The following is a 17,030-nucleotide window of genomic DNA, read 5'->3' as shown; positions in this document are numbered from 1 at the left end:
CCCCCCCCCCCCCCCCCCCGGACACACACGCATATACACAATCACACGAATATATACACATATACACGCGTGCACACATTACATAGATATAATATTTACTCATTATACGAGCGCAAATCACGTCAAGTACGGTCCAGTAAGTAAAGGGTCTCCACGACCAGCCACTCGAGCGGACGCAGAAAAGCAAAGGCGAAGGACTGGCAAGGATCGCGCTGGCGAGCTGGCATGGTGGCGGTGGTGCATCCGTTTAAGGAGCCGCCCTCGCCGCGCCGATGACGAGGCTGCAGGTGCCACACCAGCGCGTACCACGTAGGACGAAGGCGAAGCCGGCCAGCGAGCGGCCACCCAACCGAGACGGTCTCCTCATCCACCGCAACCGGTCCGACGGGCCACAGTCACAGACGGCCGGGCCGGGTGACGGACGGGCGCGACGTAGGCGTCGACGTCGCGTAGACGACGACGACGACGACGACGACGACGACGACGACAACGACGTCGACGACGACGACGTCGACGACGTCGTCCGCGGAGCAGTAGGTAAAGCAGCCGACGGTGACAGACGCGTCGTCGTAATCGCGGCTGTCGAGCGTGACGACGTCGGTGGTGCGGTTGCTGGTGCTGCGATTGTTGGTGTTGAGCGTGTCGGTGTTGGTGTACCGCGTGGGTGTCCCGCTCCGAGGTCGAGGCCGCCGTTTCTGCTGACCGGACAACGACGGCCATCACCATCGCCAGCTCCTGGTGTCGGCGGCCTTGAAACAACGGATCCGTCTTATCATTATGCCACGCTGTCTCATGGCGAAGAAGTGGAAGTGGAATCAGTGGCAGGCACGCGTGGACGATCAGCAGAACGAGCAGAAGGACGCGACGCCACTCGGAGCCGCCCTGCAGGAACAACAGGCGCAACATCACAACACCGCGGATGCGATGGACAAACGGCCGCACAGGCATGAACCTGAGGACGAGGAAATCGACGTGGTCGGAGACGTCGATAATCATCAGGTCGATCATCAGCAGACCTGCTGGGGACCGCACAGTCCCACGGCGGGGGCTACGGCCCCCAGTCCACCACCCCTCAACGCCTCCGGCGCTCTTTACTATCACGGTAAGTGGGACTCGCGAAAGCTTTCTTCCTTCCCACTTCGTACTGCGGCAATGCGGTGACTCGCTCGCTTTTACACGACACATCGCTTGCGGGATATAAGTTAGACGCGCCACGCCCAAAACCAAAGGGTTTTCTCTTCAAGAACATTCGCGAGAGATCTGCGAGGGAAGGGGATTCGAGGATCGTCTTTTTTTTCCTCCTCTCATTTTTTCCGAGAAGACCGCTGCTTCGAGATGACACGATAGAATCCAATAAGTCGAGGATGCAGGGTGACACACCCGTCTATTACAAGTCCGCGTGCGCTATAGTCGGATTGCGGTAGCTGTTTAAATGCGCCATAATTATGATAGCATGATGGTCCGTCGGAAATGCGGAAAGATAGCCCGTTGAAGGTCATAGAATCGTGCGCGATTGCGCGAGCGTTTTCGCGACCTGTGGGAAACCGCCCGCAAAGTCGGCCATGTGTCTGCATACAATACATGCGTACATGGCGACACACCCGTTTGTAGACCGTTGATCGCGTCGACAAGCATGCAGCATCCTTAACATTGAATCACGGACTCGATATATGTATTGTTAGACCAGCTATTTCGCGTATTGCATTTATTGAGTTCTCAATCAGATGGGGTGGGAACTGATTTCGTTGACGTCGGTGGTTGTTGTGTAACCGACCATATCCAGAACGGTCGAATTGCTTTTGTGACGTAGACGCCGATGAGAATACGCCTATGATATCAGATTATGGTCAAGAGGGCTACTTGTCGAATATTCTTCGGAAAGCTTGTTTTCGTATTTATACTTTACGTAGTAACACTGCGTGAATTTCATATACGTAAATTACGTAATTGTACTAAATGTGCGAAAGGTTGTTCTTAACCATCACTAGTTTTTTTCGTATTACATAATTTCAAATCGTTCAATAACTGCAAAATTTAAAAAATATATAAAATCTTGAGAAAGATATCTCCTAAATTTTTTATTAAATTTTTTATTTTATTAAATTTTTCATTTAATTAAATTTCATTTAATTTTAAATCATTCAATAACTGCAAAACTTAAAAATTAACAAACTTAAGAAAGATATTTCTTGAATTTTTCGCTAAATGTTTTATTTCATTAAATTTTTCATTTAATAAAATAAAAAATTTAATAAAAATTTAGGAAATGTCTTTCAAATTTTTAAATATATTTTTTAAATTTTAAATAATTTAAAATTATGTAATACAAAAAAATTAGTGTTTAAAAACCGTCTTTCGCACATTTAGTATGATTACGTAATTATGTAGAATTTAATATTTTATGTTTTTTCGTATTACATTTTAATGTATTATCATATACACGTATAAAAAGTACTTTGAAGAAACTTTACCATCAAATTTAAGAAAAAAGATAGCAAAAATTTTTTCCTATTATTTAGGATTTATTAGGATATAATTTAATAACATAAGTATCATAAAATATTATAATGAATTATTGTGAATTTATATTGGTATTGTAAATTCATATGTGCGCTACCTGCATGAATTTATTTTATAAAAATAGGGCATATAAAAATTTTGCGTGATTCAGTCGATCGCTGGTGCTTCGAAGCTAACGCCTATAAGTATTCTTGAAAGCCAAGACTACAGAGTAACGACCTCTTTTTATCTCATTTATGCAGCTTATAGACAGTGCAGTGCGCACGTGCTCGTACAATGGCGCAAATGACGCTGTTATGTAACAAGTGTTCTCTGCGTGTCTCTATGTGTGCCACGATGTGTGACTACGATTGAATTTTACCAATCAATTTCCTCAACGTTGAATTTAAGATTATGCAAGACTTTTTGTTACAATGTTCGCTAAAGGAGATGTATTCAAGTTTGATTTTTTTCACTGAATCCTAAAAGTAATTGTTTTTAATTATAAATAATTAATAGAAATTTTCAAAACTGAACAATATTTTACAACGATACTTTTAATTCGTAGATACAATAAAGAATTTTGTGTTTGCCGTTGTATAAACTTTATTGTAATTGTTAATGCTTAAAAGATATATTTATATGCCTGCACATATTTACAAATATTAAATAAAAGAGTGATAAGGAAAATAAAAAATTTATCTATTATCACAGAAATTAAATTTCTAACAGGATAATAAAATCACAGTCATGCAAGGAAAGCGTAAGGACTCATGCCTATTAACAGGTTTCATCGTCCTTGACTTTCATTCTCCGATTAACGACTTGTTTTTACCTACTGGATAATATAATATATTTCATAATACGATTTCGTTAGATTTTTTACCATTTCTGTGAAGTAAAATCAAGGGTAATGATATTTTTTTACAGCAAAGGATATCTTAGAGAGAAATTATATTATTAATCTTTTCGAAATATATATTTTTCGTGAATTTATAATTTAATTAGAAAGTCTAATCAGCTCTTCAAGTTATATCCATAAGCTCAAAATTTATTACTAAGATTCTGTTGTAGATATTTGCTATTTATAAATTAAATTGACAAGCAATGTAATATTATTTATGCTGATAAACATCTTTAAAAAACAGTGTGAATAATTTCAGGGTTTTCCACTCATTTGTGTTTAACATTTCATCGATCGATTTTTATTTATTGTTCACATACTTATATTTTATATTTACTAAACATGATACAGCAAATATTATAATATGTTAGTTATTACATTATAATATATTAAACATCTATGATGATTATCTCAGTAGAATAGAAAAGAAAATTTTTATTATCTACTTGAAGCGTGTGAATTTTTTGTCAAAAGCTTCAATTTTTTATTTATATTAAATTCTTTTAATGTAATTCATATAAATATCATTAGACGCTTATTTTCTCTCTAGATGCGAGAATAAACACTATCGCAAATAATTCAACTATACAAAAGTATTATATTAATTTGTTTAATTATGTAGATAGTTTAATAGATCAAGTATAATTATTTATACTTGCTGTTTGTTTTGCGCACACAGGATCGATAAAGATCAGAGGCGATAAACCGACAGGAATGTGCGGAATGTTCATTCAAGGTATATAAATATGCTTTATGGGCTATATCTGTGATCTGTGATAGATAACGTAGATATAGAATATCCATCTAGAAGTCGTAGATAATCCATGCCACTTTATACATCGCTCTCTCTCTCTCTCTCTACATAATTTCATTGTTATATAATTTTTTAAATGCAAGATGTTAAATTAGATAGAGTCAGAATTTATATCTCAATATCGATATAAATGTAATGTAATCAAATACTTTGAATAAGAGGCTATACTCTTCGATTTATTAAAAGCACATCTTTTTCATTTTTATTCCGAGGATGATACCACCATGAAAATAGTAAAGTTCGAAAACAACGAATCTGTAAATTATAGTTTTTCGAAAAAAATTTCGATTAATCGAAGAATTAAACAAGTATACTGTAATCAATAATATTTTAGCCAAGTTATACCTACGCCAATAAAAATAAATATAATAATAACCTCCAAGAACGAAACCTTACAGATTACATTCTTTTCTTTTTTTTTTGTATGTCTCTTATAAAGACTTTCTTTTTTAAAACCACTTATGCATCTGCAAATAAACAAATGCGATCAATAATTGCCAAAATGACAAAACGTGTAAATTACAGTAACAACATTGATAAACAACGGTAAAAACCTATTAATTTTTAATGACACTATCGCGTTGCTTTTATCATCCATCAATCTTTGGCTTGAGAAAAGAAAAAGAAAATCGGATCGAAAGGAAAAGCTCGGCGTTAATGTTAAACACAACGGAGATTTTTATCGGTCTTTAAAAGGGCCTAGAATCAACGGACTTGTGGGAGCGCGTGCGGAGCGTTCATTCGCCGTTATTGATTCCCCCGCCGTCCCTATACAACCCTCTTACACACCCCGTTCACCCTTCCCCCCTTCTCTAGCCCATCGCACAACTGCGCTCCTTCTGTCGTTGATGAAATGCACTTGCAGACACGGCCGTTCTCCTTTACCTCTATGTTGACTTCCCTTTATTTCAGCCAATAATAGGTACGCGCCAACTGATCGATCGCGCGTGCAGCACACTTTTCTGATTTATCGCAAATGCCACCTTCTCCTAAGACCCTCGCGAGGGTCCGTCGAAGGGAAAAATAGCACATTGCTGAAACAGTTCGGCAGAGGCGCACGTGATCTTACTCCTTGTTGAAAATTAAAGCAGTTTTCTCTTTAAAAAGTATCAAAATATAAGTTTATCACATATAACTGATGGAGAAAGAAAATATTTGGACAAATTATGCTTGAAATGATGTAATAATTTTATTTTTCAGTTTAATTTAATTCTTCGTAAATTTTAAATAAAACGTTGAGTTGGAAAAGGAAAAGAAGAAACGTGTACGTTATTAATTATTAAATCTTTTTTAAAAAAAATTTAAAAAAATATCACAAATTTTTTATTAAAGGAAATTTTTCGACAAAGCGTATTTCAATAAAAGACCATTTTAGCTTTCAACAAGACAAAATATTGTTCTGTTCGTTAAATATGCCTATTCTATGATAATAAGGCCATGGTTATATGCTAGACTAAAAATAATTATTTAATTAAATTAATTATTGCTAAAAGAGCAGTAAATATCCTAAAATTAAATTTTATCAGGAGAAAGCTGTTGCACGAATTCTTCGTATAATTAAATTTCCTATTTAATAAAAATTATTGTTAGCTGTTACTGTCAATTTTAATTTTAAAATATACTGTATAATAAACTTTATGTATTTTATAACGTAAATATATATTTTTTTTACCTGTAATATACAGTATTTATGTATAACATTTTTCTGCATAATTATTTAACCTCAAAGAAAAATTGAATTTCCTTTCTGTAACAATGATCAATTTAACTGAGATTGTTGAGACATTTATATTGAAGATACGTATAGAAACAGTCATTAGTTGTTCCCTGTGTAATAGTGTCTTCACTGCTCACGGCATGGACTTTCATATTACGTAACCCACTGGACGGCACGCGTATCGATTTCATGGCGCAAACGTCGAAAGTCGCTCATTGCGTGCTCTATTGCATTGTCATGAGCAATAAAAGAAACGTGAATAGAATTTAAACGGCATCAATAACTAATAACAAAGTGTCATTCTGATAAAAAGAATTAGATTAATTTAGAACAAATACGAACTTATCAAAAACATCGAAAAATCTCAAAGATATGTGCATTATTGTTACTCCACCATCATTGAGACATAATAATATCATGTTATGCCATTTCCTTTCTTTTAATTGTCTTAATAAGTAGTAGGTAAGAAGATAATACAAAAAATTAGGATTGAACTGCGATTAGATGGATAAATTTTAATTACGTAAAATTCTTTATATGAAATTTTAACTGATATTAAACAAGCACAGTTGTACGTCAAATGAAAGAAAATTCTTGCTCATAATATCATTGGCGAAAAGAGATTTTTAGAAAATGTAAGTTCGAGAAAAAAATCGCTTTAGTTTTGCACATATGGATTTTAACATTTTAATAAATTTCTTCAATAAATCTACTTAATCAAATAAATAAAAAAATAGGGTTATCTAAGCATAATAAAAAAAAATGTAGGTACCTAGGAAGAACATTCTTGATGGTTAACGCGCAAGCTGGTCTTTTAATTGTGATAACTTAATGGTTCTCATACAAAGGTGCTGTAAAGTAAAGTGAAAGATGACGTTGTTAGATACGCCGTTTATATTCCGCCTGAATTCGTTCCGATTGCCTCTCCGTCTATGAACAACGATACGAGTTTCGCTCTTCGTCCCCTGGACAACCCTGCGCAACAGCGAGCGACGCGCAACAGATACACACCGCGTTATTATACCCTCGTATAGTTCACGTGCCGCGCTACCACTAGTAGCGCACCCGACTCCTGCACTCCCGACTTTTTTTCGTCCCCTTTATACCCGTTAATGACCGTATATGGTGGAAACAGCTGGCGCGCAGGAAATGAAACGCCACGCAACCCGTGAGTGATTCACGAACTCGAATATTCATGCCGCCGAGAACGAGTGAGATGTTATATGTACCTACGTGCATGCACCGCACTTTTGTTACCCTTTCGTTGTTGTATCACTTGGATGTTTCATTCGAAAAAATTCTCAAGGGGATATTATAAATTGGATAGCAGCTGCTATTTCCATTGTGAAAATTTTCAGCATTTATAGCGTTAAATATGTATATGTATTCCAATGTTACGTTTGGGCATATGAATTACATGAATAAATTAAATTTAGATCCACACAGATATCTTGACAATAAATTCTGAGAAAATACATAGTAAATCAATGGCAATATTTTAGACTTGGATCGCTGATGATGTATCTCGACTTCTCATTAATTAGTAGTAGTTTAGCATACACATAAATCAGACGCAGAACGCGCTGAAACGCTTATTCCTTTCTTCGCAAAAGACATATAAGAATAAATCACCACTGTATTTAAGCGCAAATAGTATCCCTGATCATTTTGACAGTATTTATGACAAGCGATTTTCAGCTTGACAAAAAATGCCTTTAGCTCATAGCGTAATCAAATACAGGATAGAGCGGGGCTATTCCGTTAGTTTCAATCTCAAAGTAATATAAAATTTGCGACAGCAAATAATATATCTCTTTGCAATGACGTGCTTCCAGCTACCTTATACAATCATAATTGTTTGTTGAGAATACAAGTATGATCTTCAATATGTGTTATTCAGAAAAATAAAGATTATCGCAAAAAATGAACGAAAGAGATCCGCTCTATTCTATGCTCTAGTCTGTGTGTCTATAGATTGATCCATTTTTTCCCTCTTGCAGGTTATACCCACGAGGCGTGGATTAATCACGAGGAGCCGCCAAAGTACGCGACGTTACGCTCCGCGGCGGAGTTAGCGCGTCCGGTAGTACCATCACCACCGCCTCCAGTCGCACAGCAAGAGTTACCGATTTCGGTGCTGACTGGACCGGGTCTGCATCAAACGCCGTCGCATCAGGCAACGGTCATCGCTACAAATCCGTCATCATCATCATCATCGTCCTCATCTTCAACGTCATCATCTGCCGCAGCACCGCTATGCCTGCCGCCGCGAAAGAGCCTCTCAATGTCCTTCACCAGCACTGGGACTGCGCTTTCCTTACCGCCGAAAAAGAAGGACATCTACCGTCCTTACAGCCTACAATCGATCTCGGAGATACGCACGTCTGCCGAGGAGGATCTATCGGCCGCGCAGGCCATTCTAGATCTTAGCGCGTCGCCCGCCGCACCCACGCATTCTGTTTTTATTCACACCCTGTCGCCACCACCGCCACCGCCACCGCCACCACCACCACCTCCAGCCGCCGCTGCCGCTGCCGCTATTGCTGCAGCGCCGAATGTGCCCGCGTCGCAACAGCTGCAGGAACCAGAACAACAGGAACAACAGGAACAACAACAACAACAACAAGAACAACAACTACCACAGTTACAACCAGCGCCAACGACGGGTATACAGTCTATACCAGTCTCCGTGCTCGTGCCGGTGCCTAGCTCGCAGACCAATCAGCTACGCCAACAGGAGCAAACGCCACCGCAGCCGCAGTCGCCTGCGACCGCGGAAGCCACCGGCGGAAACTGCAACGTCGGCAGGGACAGGTAAGTCTCACGCTTCAACAATGTAACTCCCTTCCATCTCTTTTCCCTAACAGTAACACTTAACGTCGGCACTTAAAAAAAGAAATAATATTATTTATATTAATTTGTTTACCATTATTTGTAGAAAATGCAATATAAAATGTAGAGATTATACCCAATATAAATAATTTTATGTTTAATGTTTGAAGATGTAATACGTTAAAAAAAAATAAAGAAACAATAAAATTCATTTTCAACTTTTAATGTTCTTATATGTAGCGAAACGTTCGACTCTGTCAACTTGAACAGTGTGTTCCAAAAGCTTTAGGGCTCAGATACAATGAAAGGAATTCGGAATAAGGAACAAGAAATGATAGATTTCAATCTACCCCAGAAACTGGATACATCGGAATACATGGTTTTGAAATACATGAAATATATGGTTTTCATAGATTGAAATCTGTTATTCCTTGTTTCGTTCATTGTGGCTGAGGCCTCATCATCCGAGAATCATGATAATTAAATCCGCCTTTCAACAGCAGCACCAGCAGCAGCAAGACTGTCGCTTACACCTACGAGGCCTTCTTCGTGTCCGATGGCCGATCGAAACGACGCGGCGGTAACGGGAATGGTGCCGCCGTGCCCGATAAAGAGGCCGCCCAACCGGACAGGCCGAAATTTACGTGCACCGAGTGCGGCAAGCAATACGCCACATCGTCGAACCTGTCGCGGCACAAGCAGACGCATCGCAGTCTCGATTCCCAATCGGCCAAAAAGTGCATTCACTGCGGCAAGGCGTACGTCAGTATGCCCGCCCTAGCGATGCACGTGCTCACGCACAAGCTCGCCCACAGTTGCGGCGTCTGCGGCAAGATGTTCTCGCGACCTTGGCTACTGCAGGGTCACTTGCGCAGCCACACTGGCGAGAAGCCGTACGGATGCGCTCACTGCGGCAAGGCGTTCGCCGATCGCTCGAATCTAAGGGCGCACATGCAGACGCACTCGGCTGACAAGAACTACGAGTGCTCGAGGTGCCACAAGACCTTTGCCCTCAAGTCCTATTTGAACAAACACCTAGAATCGGCGTGCCTGCGCGACGAGGAGATGCAGCAGCAGCTCCACAGCCGCAACATGCCGGTAACAACGCCACGCAGCAACAGAACACCAATCGAGGCTTGTAGCAGCGCTTCGAGAAGGAGAACAACGACGCCACGATGATCGAAGGCTCGAGAGAGAGCTAGCGGTGCCCTATAATCGCCGCTTGATCACGAAGAGGCGCGAGGGTACGAAGAGCAGAGGAGAGGATATAAGGTTTGCCCGTAGATTTTAAGTAGAAAAGTGCCAGTAGAGACAGAAATGAGAGCTAGAGAGAGAGAGAGAGAGAAAGCGCGAAAGAGAGAAAGAGAGAAAGAAAACAAGAGTGAAAAGGAAAGACGAATAGAGAATTAAAGGAAAAGAAAGGGAGCAAGAGAGAGGGAGAGCGTGAGTTTATTAATAATGTCTAACATTAATAAAAACGTCCAGTAATGTTAAGTCGTAAAAAAAAAAAACACGTCGAACGATGACGTCCACACTGCAGAGTCTAGTCACTCTAGTCGATTATATACCTATTACATTATATAATATTATATTATTATATTATATTATTATATATATAGTATATATATTTACTAGCGCGTACGATTCTAGTCCGCGAAGCTCGTTACGAAGACATTATTTATTAATATTTAGCTGCCTAAATTAAAACGGGGAGTAAAATAAGAGATCCAGAATTCGCCAGACCGATGATGGATCCATAATCGCGGTTCGCGAGCCGCGCTCGTCGAATCTCGATCACGGCGCGGTCTCGATCCATCTCAATGCGATCGAGACCGACCACCGTAACATCGAAACGCGCAGGTGTGATCGATGACTCCATAATTCGCGATCAATTATTGATTAAAATTAATTTTCGGTTAGGAAATTGTAAGCACAGACCTAATCCTAGGAATAATTGCTAATTGGACGTATAATATAGGTATTTTGAAAGAATAACAGAACCGATTGTCCCATCTGTTGCAGTTGATCAATAATTTAAGTAACGATGACTTCGAACAACACATTGCTTGAGACGACGAGTCCCAAATATTTCCAAATATTGGCTACATAATTTCAACAATTGCATTATACTTGATATAACGATACTAATGTGGCTGTTTAAAGATACTTGCGCTTAAAATTGTTTAAGAGTAAAAAGGGGGTTAACAGTCATTCGCGGTAGACGTTCTTTTTTAATATTTCATTGAGTTCGAGCCATTGGGATAGAGAACGATGAAAGCTATAGCTAATCGATAAGTGCGGTAACCAACGAGTGTACATGGTCGAAGTTATGTCTTCGACGAAATGAACGAGTATTCTTACAGAAGATATGGGCTGAACCTTGATGGAAATCTTTATCCTTCCTCATTTTTCACAAGCTAAATCGTCGACGCACACCTGCGTATTTCGCACGAATATGCGATTTACGCGCCACGTGTAACTGGTAACACGCGCACATTTTCAGTCATGAAACGAGCGGCTATGTCGTGATATTGAATCGATGGCGAATAATGATGCGCGAGGTGTCGCGGGGGTAGTCGCTCGCGCGAATCGACTGGTATGCTTGCGATCGTGGGCTAGCAAGCACGCGTATGGTTATCGTATAAACAGAGACTCACACGTACATCCACGTATTTAGAGCAAAATTCGAGTAATAGATGCGTAACATTGTTATACACATATTTTATAGAAGCAATATAAGAAAAAAAAAAATATGACGACACGTACGGTCAAAGCAATGTTTCGACACAACGAATTATATAATTATACATATAGAGGCGAACACATCGAAGTTTAATGAAGTCTCAAGCAAGAACCGACGATATATGCTTAGGCATGATGGAAAATGATCGCCCAATCCACACCCCCTGGTCTATTTTTTTTTTCTGTTAAAGATAGAGGATATTAAATGCCAAATCGGTATCGATTTTTTTTTAATAGTAATGGTTTGCTTTTGTAATTTTTAAATTGTTCCTTTTGATTTACTTGACAAGGTACTTTTTAACATTATGTTTTATACTGTATTTGCCGTAATAACATGGATTGCTCCTATATATTGATATCAATTGATAATTTTATACAAGCAAAATAATAAATTCAATTCAGCGTATTCTACTAATTGCATAGGTCGTGTTCATGTTCGTGAAAAAGTTATTAATGACATTTGCGTGATGAATATACGTCAAATATATTGGTCTACATATTGAATTACGTTATCAGAATAAATTTGTTATATTCATTCATAATTCAATCAGCGTATTATGTTGCGCCATAGTTATGGAATCGTATAAAAGATAATTATTAATTTAGCCATAACAATTAATTGATTTTTTATATTTCAAAATGAAATAAAATCGATAGTGTATTGCTATGCATTTAATCGCGGACTTAAATAATTTTACACGTTTTTCATTAAACGAGAAAGAGAGAGAGAGAGAGAGAGGGTATAATCGTACTAAACGCAACCAGTGGGGTGTGGATCACGCTTTACGTCGCCCAGCGGAAAAAATAATTACACTAAAATAATTATTACGGCCGATGAGCATACGGGCAGTATGTCCGATCATTTTTTTTTTTGCAATGATCATATTATCGAGAAGCGATAACATATTTTGCATGTACAGTAGAAAGAAACCTCGCCGCCAAAAAGGAGAACAGAACGAACAATATTTTTCGCGTAGCTCGTTCTTCGGACCGAATGTCGTGTCTAAGATCGGCCGATAATGCTTGACGCGCAGTGGAGCTTTGTTCAATTTTTTTAAATTCCATCTCGCGCAGCATTAGCTGCTAATAAATACGCCACGCTGCTATTAATGCATATATAAGCATATAAATATACGGCTATAGAACAATAAACGATTAAGCAATACTAATTTATTTGCGTAGCATACAACGAAAAAATCTGCAATATTACGCACCACTCGCTTGAAAACTTGCGTAAAGTCTCAAATCTCCCTAAATTCCTTTGGCTGTTTCGTTCGTCATCGTTTATTCGCTTATTGTATCATTCGTTTGTACCGTATTCTTCGTTCTCTGCGCTTATTTCTTTGTATAGTAGAAATATTGTTACTTTCTCGATCTCATAGTCATGGTGTCATAATTATTTGTTCCTATATTTATTATTGACGGATTGTCAAGATATTGAAGTTATATACTTCTTTCAGATTTTCTTGGAATTATTTTGTCTTTACATTTTTCATGTATCACGTATTAATTTCTTGACAATTTCGTCCTATTTTATTGTCATTGTAACATTAATATTATTATTATATTTATTATTTATTATTATTGGTATTAGTATTTATTATTATTAATTATTATTATTATTATGCTAGTACAACGATTCGATACAACGATTGATATTCATGTGTTACGAGTATAAAAACTAAAACATGTGCAATTTCCATTTTAATTCGTAAAAAAAGAAAATGCCATTCCGTGCGACAAGCTATTTTATTTAAGGTAGTCTCGCGAGTATAGTTAGTCGATACACTTAAACTTCCGGATCGTGGTAATATATATGCATAATATACATTTATATATTATACGTACACGTAAACAGAACGTTCTCACTAGTAGAGGTAAAGCCTAAAGCAATTTCCGATACTTCAAAAAAAAAAAAAAAACAAGAAAATAGGACACAACGTTACAATGTTAAAGGGTTGCCATCTTGTTTTATTCTACAGAAGTTGCTCACTATGTCCATTTATTTTTTATCTATTCCACAATACTCTTTCTTTTTACAAATTTCATTAATTAATTTGTTTAATGAGACAGTTATTAGGATTTAATGAGCCAATTGTTAGGAGCCAATAAAAGAGGAATTAATAATCGATATTAATAATTTTGTACAAGAGTTCTATTTTTGCAAATTATTTATTGTACTGTTTAGGCAATTAAAAGGCTGCTGTTTGAATGCTCACGCATTGTAAGCTTCATTCTATGTAATGAACTTCTTCCATATGTAATGAACGATAAAGAGCAGCCTATGCATTTACATTCAAGCAATACTTAAATACAGTCAATATTTAGCGATCACATATTCAAATAATTCGCAATATTTAATTGCATAGACTTTATTTTTTTTTTTAAAGAGAATCGTATTGCTTTCGATTTTACCGCCGGTTGTGGGACATCCTGTATATAGTCACAACTCATAATTCAAGCGTGTATAGAGAAAGACTGTGCTCGTCGGACTTAAATGCCATTATGAAAAAACAAACCGGAGTTTTAAAAGGGAGCTACTACGATCGAAAGGGAGCATATCCATTTGTTTTCTCACGATTTGTAGACGCGCGTAGAAATTGAACAGCTGTAAAGCGCCGATTAGAGAAAAACGGTCGGTGGCTATAGTCATAATTAGCGAACGGCGAGGGTTCGTTGTGGGAATTGCATCGGTTCGTTAAAAGGTTACCTATAGTCAATTTTTTTAACGCAAATTGTTACTCGACGACATGAAAAGAGTCATGCGAAAAATTTGTTCCCGGTAATTTATTTTTTTAGCCCGTTTATTAAACATATAGTGATTATGACTATAGAACAAAATCTTGTAGAAAGAGACAATTAAAAGATTTATTAAAATTATAAATATACCTTCCCTTTTCAAATAGGACAATGCGATGTAATGGGCACTGCATAATTTAAAGTTAATTGTAAGGAGAAGGGACGCAAAAAGTTTTCCTGTGATCAATCTCAATAACGATCTCTGCTAAAGATAATGATTTCATAAAATTACTGAACTCTGCTTTGAATCCTGTATAATTATCAGCTTGACATCATTATTATTCATATCTACGTTATCCTTGCTGCAAAAATAATGGTTACACCATATTTAATCGGAACATCGATCTTTTTTATCGTCATGTTCTCAATTTTTATACAATTTAACGTTTTAAAACGATTGTCATAATCCCGTACTTTTCTCACTTTTCTTTCGCGGATATGTCATTGCCTTAAATGCCAGCAGAGCGGCTACTCCTATAGCGAATTTCTCGAGCCTCGCCGATAGTTGGAATCGAGGGAATCATCTCGATTCAAGCTCAACCCTGTTATCGTGAAATCGATGTTACATAGAGGTGCTCAAAGAAGTGTGTACAAAACATAAGAGAAACAGAATATAAATAAACGACATTAAATTTGATGGTATATTTATTGATAACGAGAAGCGAATGCGGCGAATATACTTATAGCGGTAGGAGTTCTATCGAGGGTATAGAAATGGAAAATAAATCCGTTTCATAGTCGATACTCTTGTGTAAAAAAAATAAAATCCCTATCTTACTCTTACACTCTTTAATCGCGGGATTATAGTGATACATAATCTTCTATATTGCTATACTGTACTATATCGACATATGCAATTGGTCGAAGGAAGGGCTCTTTTCGTAAAAACGCATTATTAATACTCGCGAATGTGTGATTATCTTTCGTATTGGCTTTAAAAAGAAAAAATCGATTTCCACTATACGTCGAATATGACTTTAGTCGATTTTACCCCGAGATTTTGTCGATTATTCTTGTTATTATTATTATTATTATTATTATTATCATCAAAGTTAGAGTTCTCATTCGGATCAAATTAACTTATGAAATGAATTTCTTATTTATACCCTTCCCTTATAAAATTATCATTCATATTCAAATAAATTTATTCATTAATGATTAATGGTTGCGCGCGAGAGCTTAAAATTTTTGCCGCTATTGCAAACAGTGATACAAGTAGGTATAATGCAGGTAACGTTACATAACGACCACTTAAAATTACATTTTTAATATCATACTACGTTATGATAACGCGCTAGCAGCACATTAATCATGCACCAAGCAATCTCTAATCGCCTAATGTCATCTATAATAATTATGATATACGATCCTTATCGCGCAGCGAGGAATAAAAACGAATGGAGAGCCCTTCCTCGTTCCAATCGAAACTTAAATCCTCCTCTTTCGTACTTTCCGCTTCGATCTGAAAACTTGGCTCTCTAAAGAAAGCCTTCTCATGGCGTGCTCGAGAAGTCGAGGTCAGAATCAACGTCGAAATGTACTCTCTTCGTGGTATAAACAACTTCTACTAACAAACCTACAGACGTGTGCAATACTTTCGTGCGACTGACGCGGTCGCGACGGAAATTCTTTTACGCACGCACATCTATGTTACATGCAAGCGTACACACGGAATGACACACAAACACCCACATAAACACACACACACACACACACACATATATATATATATACATTCATAAGCGACAGTCCTCTTTTGACTACTGGTTCTTCTACTCTCCTATCTCGAGTGTCCTTGCACCTCCAGTGGTTTTAAGGTCAAATGACTGGGAAATTTCGGTCGAGTCGTCGTACGCTCTAATTGGCAAGCTTGTGCCACTGTGAAAATGGCCACGCTCTCCCATATATATGCTTCCCTCGTCTCAGTTTACCTGGAGTATTCGTTTACTAGGGGAGATATTTTCCCGCGCTCTCGGCGCTAATTTTGCCACGCGCGATTTATCGAATTTAATTTCATCGTAATATAAATTAAAGCGAGTCCCTCCCCATCGGACGTCTATAAAACCCAACATTGTTTTAATCCACGTTGGACGAATTCGCGCCCGTGTCATTTTGTTTTAATCTACGTTTGATTTAACTTTAATTTAGCCCGTGTAGGTCGACCATCATTTCGCTCCAATTTACCTTTGATTTAATTGCAATATCCAGCCGCGCCGCACGCCTGGCTGTCGTTTTATTTCAATTTATCTTTGATTTAATTGCGATTTCCATCCACGCCGTTATTTTATTTTAATTCGCGAGCCGCGTATTTATTTGAACGTGTATTTTTGAATCACTGCGAAATCCTCATTTGTCATCCCTTGCAAGCAAGCGCGCATTTCCACTGAGATGAAAAAATCAAATTTGTTCAATAGATTTTTTGTTCAATCGAAAGTTAATAAAATTATAGTTAATGTAATAACAATTGAATGGCATGCGTGGGCAGCTTGGATTTAAATTAATGTTTCAGGAAAGAATAAAGAAATGCCATAATAATAGGCAATCCCTGCAATAATGCCTGTAGTAATGTCGAACTATCGAAAGAGATGTGTGATTTTTTTAAATAAAAATAAATTTGCACGCGCATCAATTCAATCTCTCGCAATCAATGCAATTGTACCGTCACCGATCGACGCGCCGATATGTGTCAGAGTGCAATCTGCGTTAATTGGGCGTAATTTTCA

At 37.8% G+C, this 17,030-nt stretch overlaps 2 protein-coding genes across 2 annotated transcripts in view; one reads left to right on the top strand and one right to left on the bottom strand.

Moving 5' to 3' along the window:
• LOC108765408 (uncharacterized) overlaps positions 1-17,030 on the bottom strand; it is a 65,457-nt gene that overhangs the window by 11,035 nt on the left and 37,392 nt on the right. The window lies entirely within an intron of this gene.
• Positions 620-10,293, top strand: scrt (scratch). Its single transcript, XM_018514100.1, is given in 4 exon segments — positions 620-1,102; positions 7,935-8,748; positions 9,267-9,841; positions 9,844-10,293. Coding segments are annotated over 4 exon segments (1,779 nt in total). The 5' UTR covers positions 620-777; the 3' UTR covers positions 9,909-10,293.

The sequence above is a fragment of the Trachymyrmex cornetzi genome, unplaced genomic scaffold (genome assembly GCF_001594075.2).
Source record: "Trachymyrmex cornetzi isolate Tcor2-1 unplaced genomic scaffold, Tcor1.1 scaffold488, whole genome shotgun sequence".
In the NCBI taxonomy this organism is placed as follows: Eukaryota; Metazoa; Arthropoda; class Insecta; order Hymenoptera; family Formicidae; genus Trachymyrmex; species Trachymyrmex cornetzi.
This window is presented reverse-complemented; position numbering and strand designations above follow the sequence as displayed.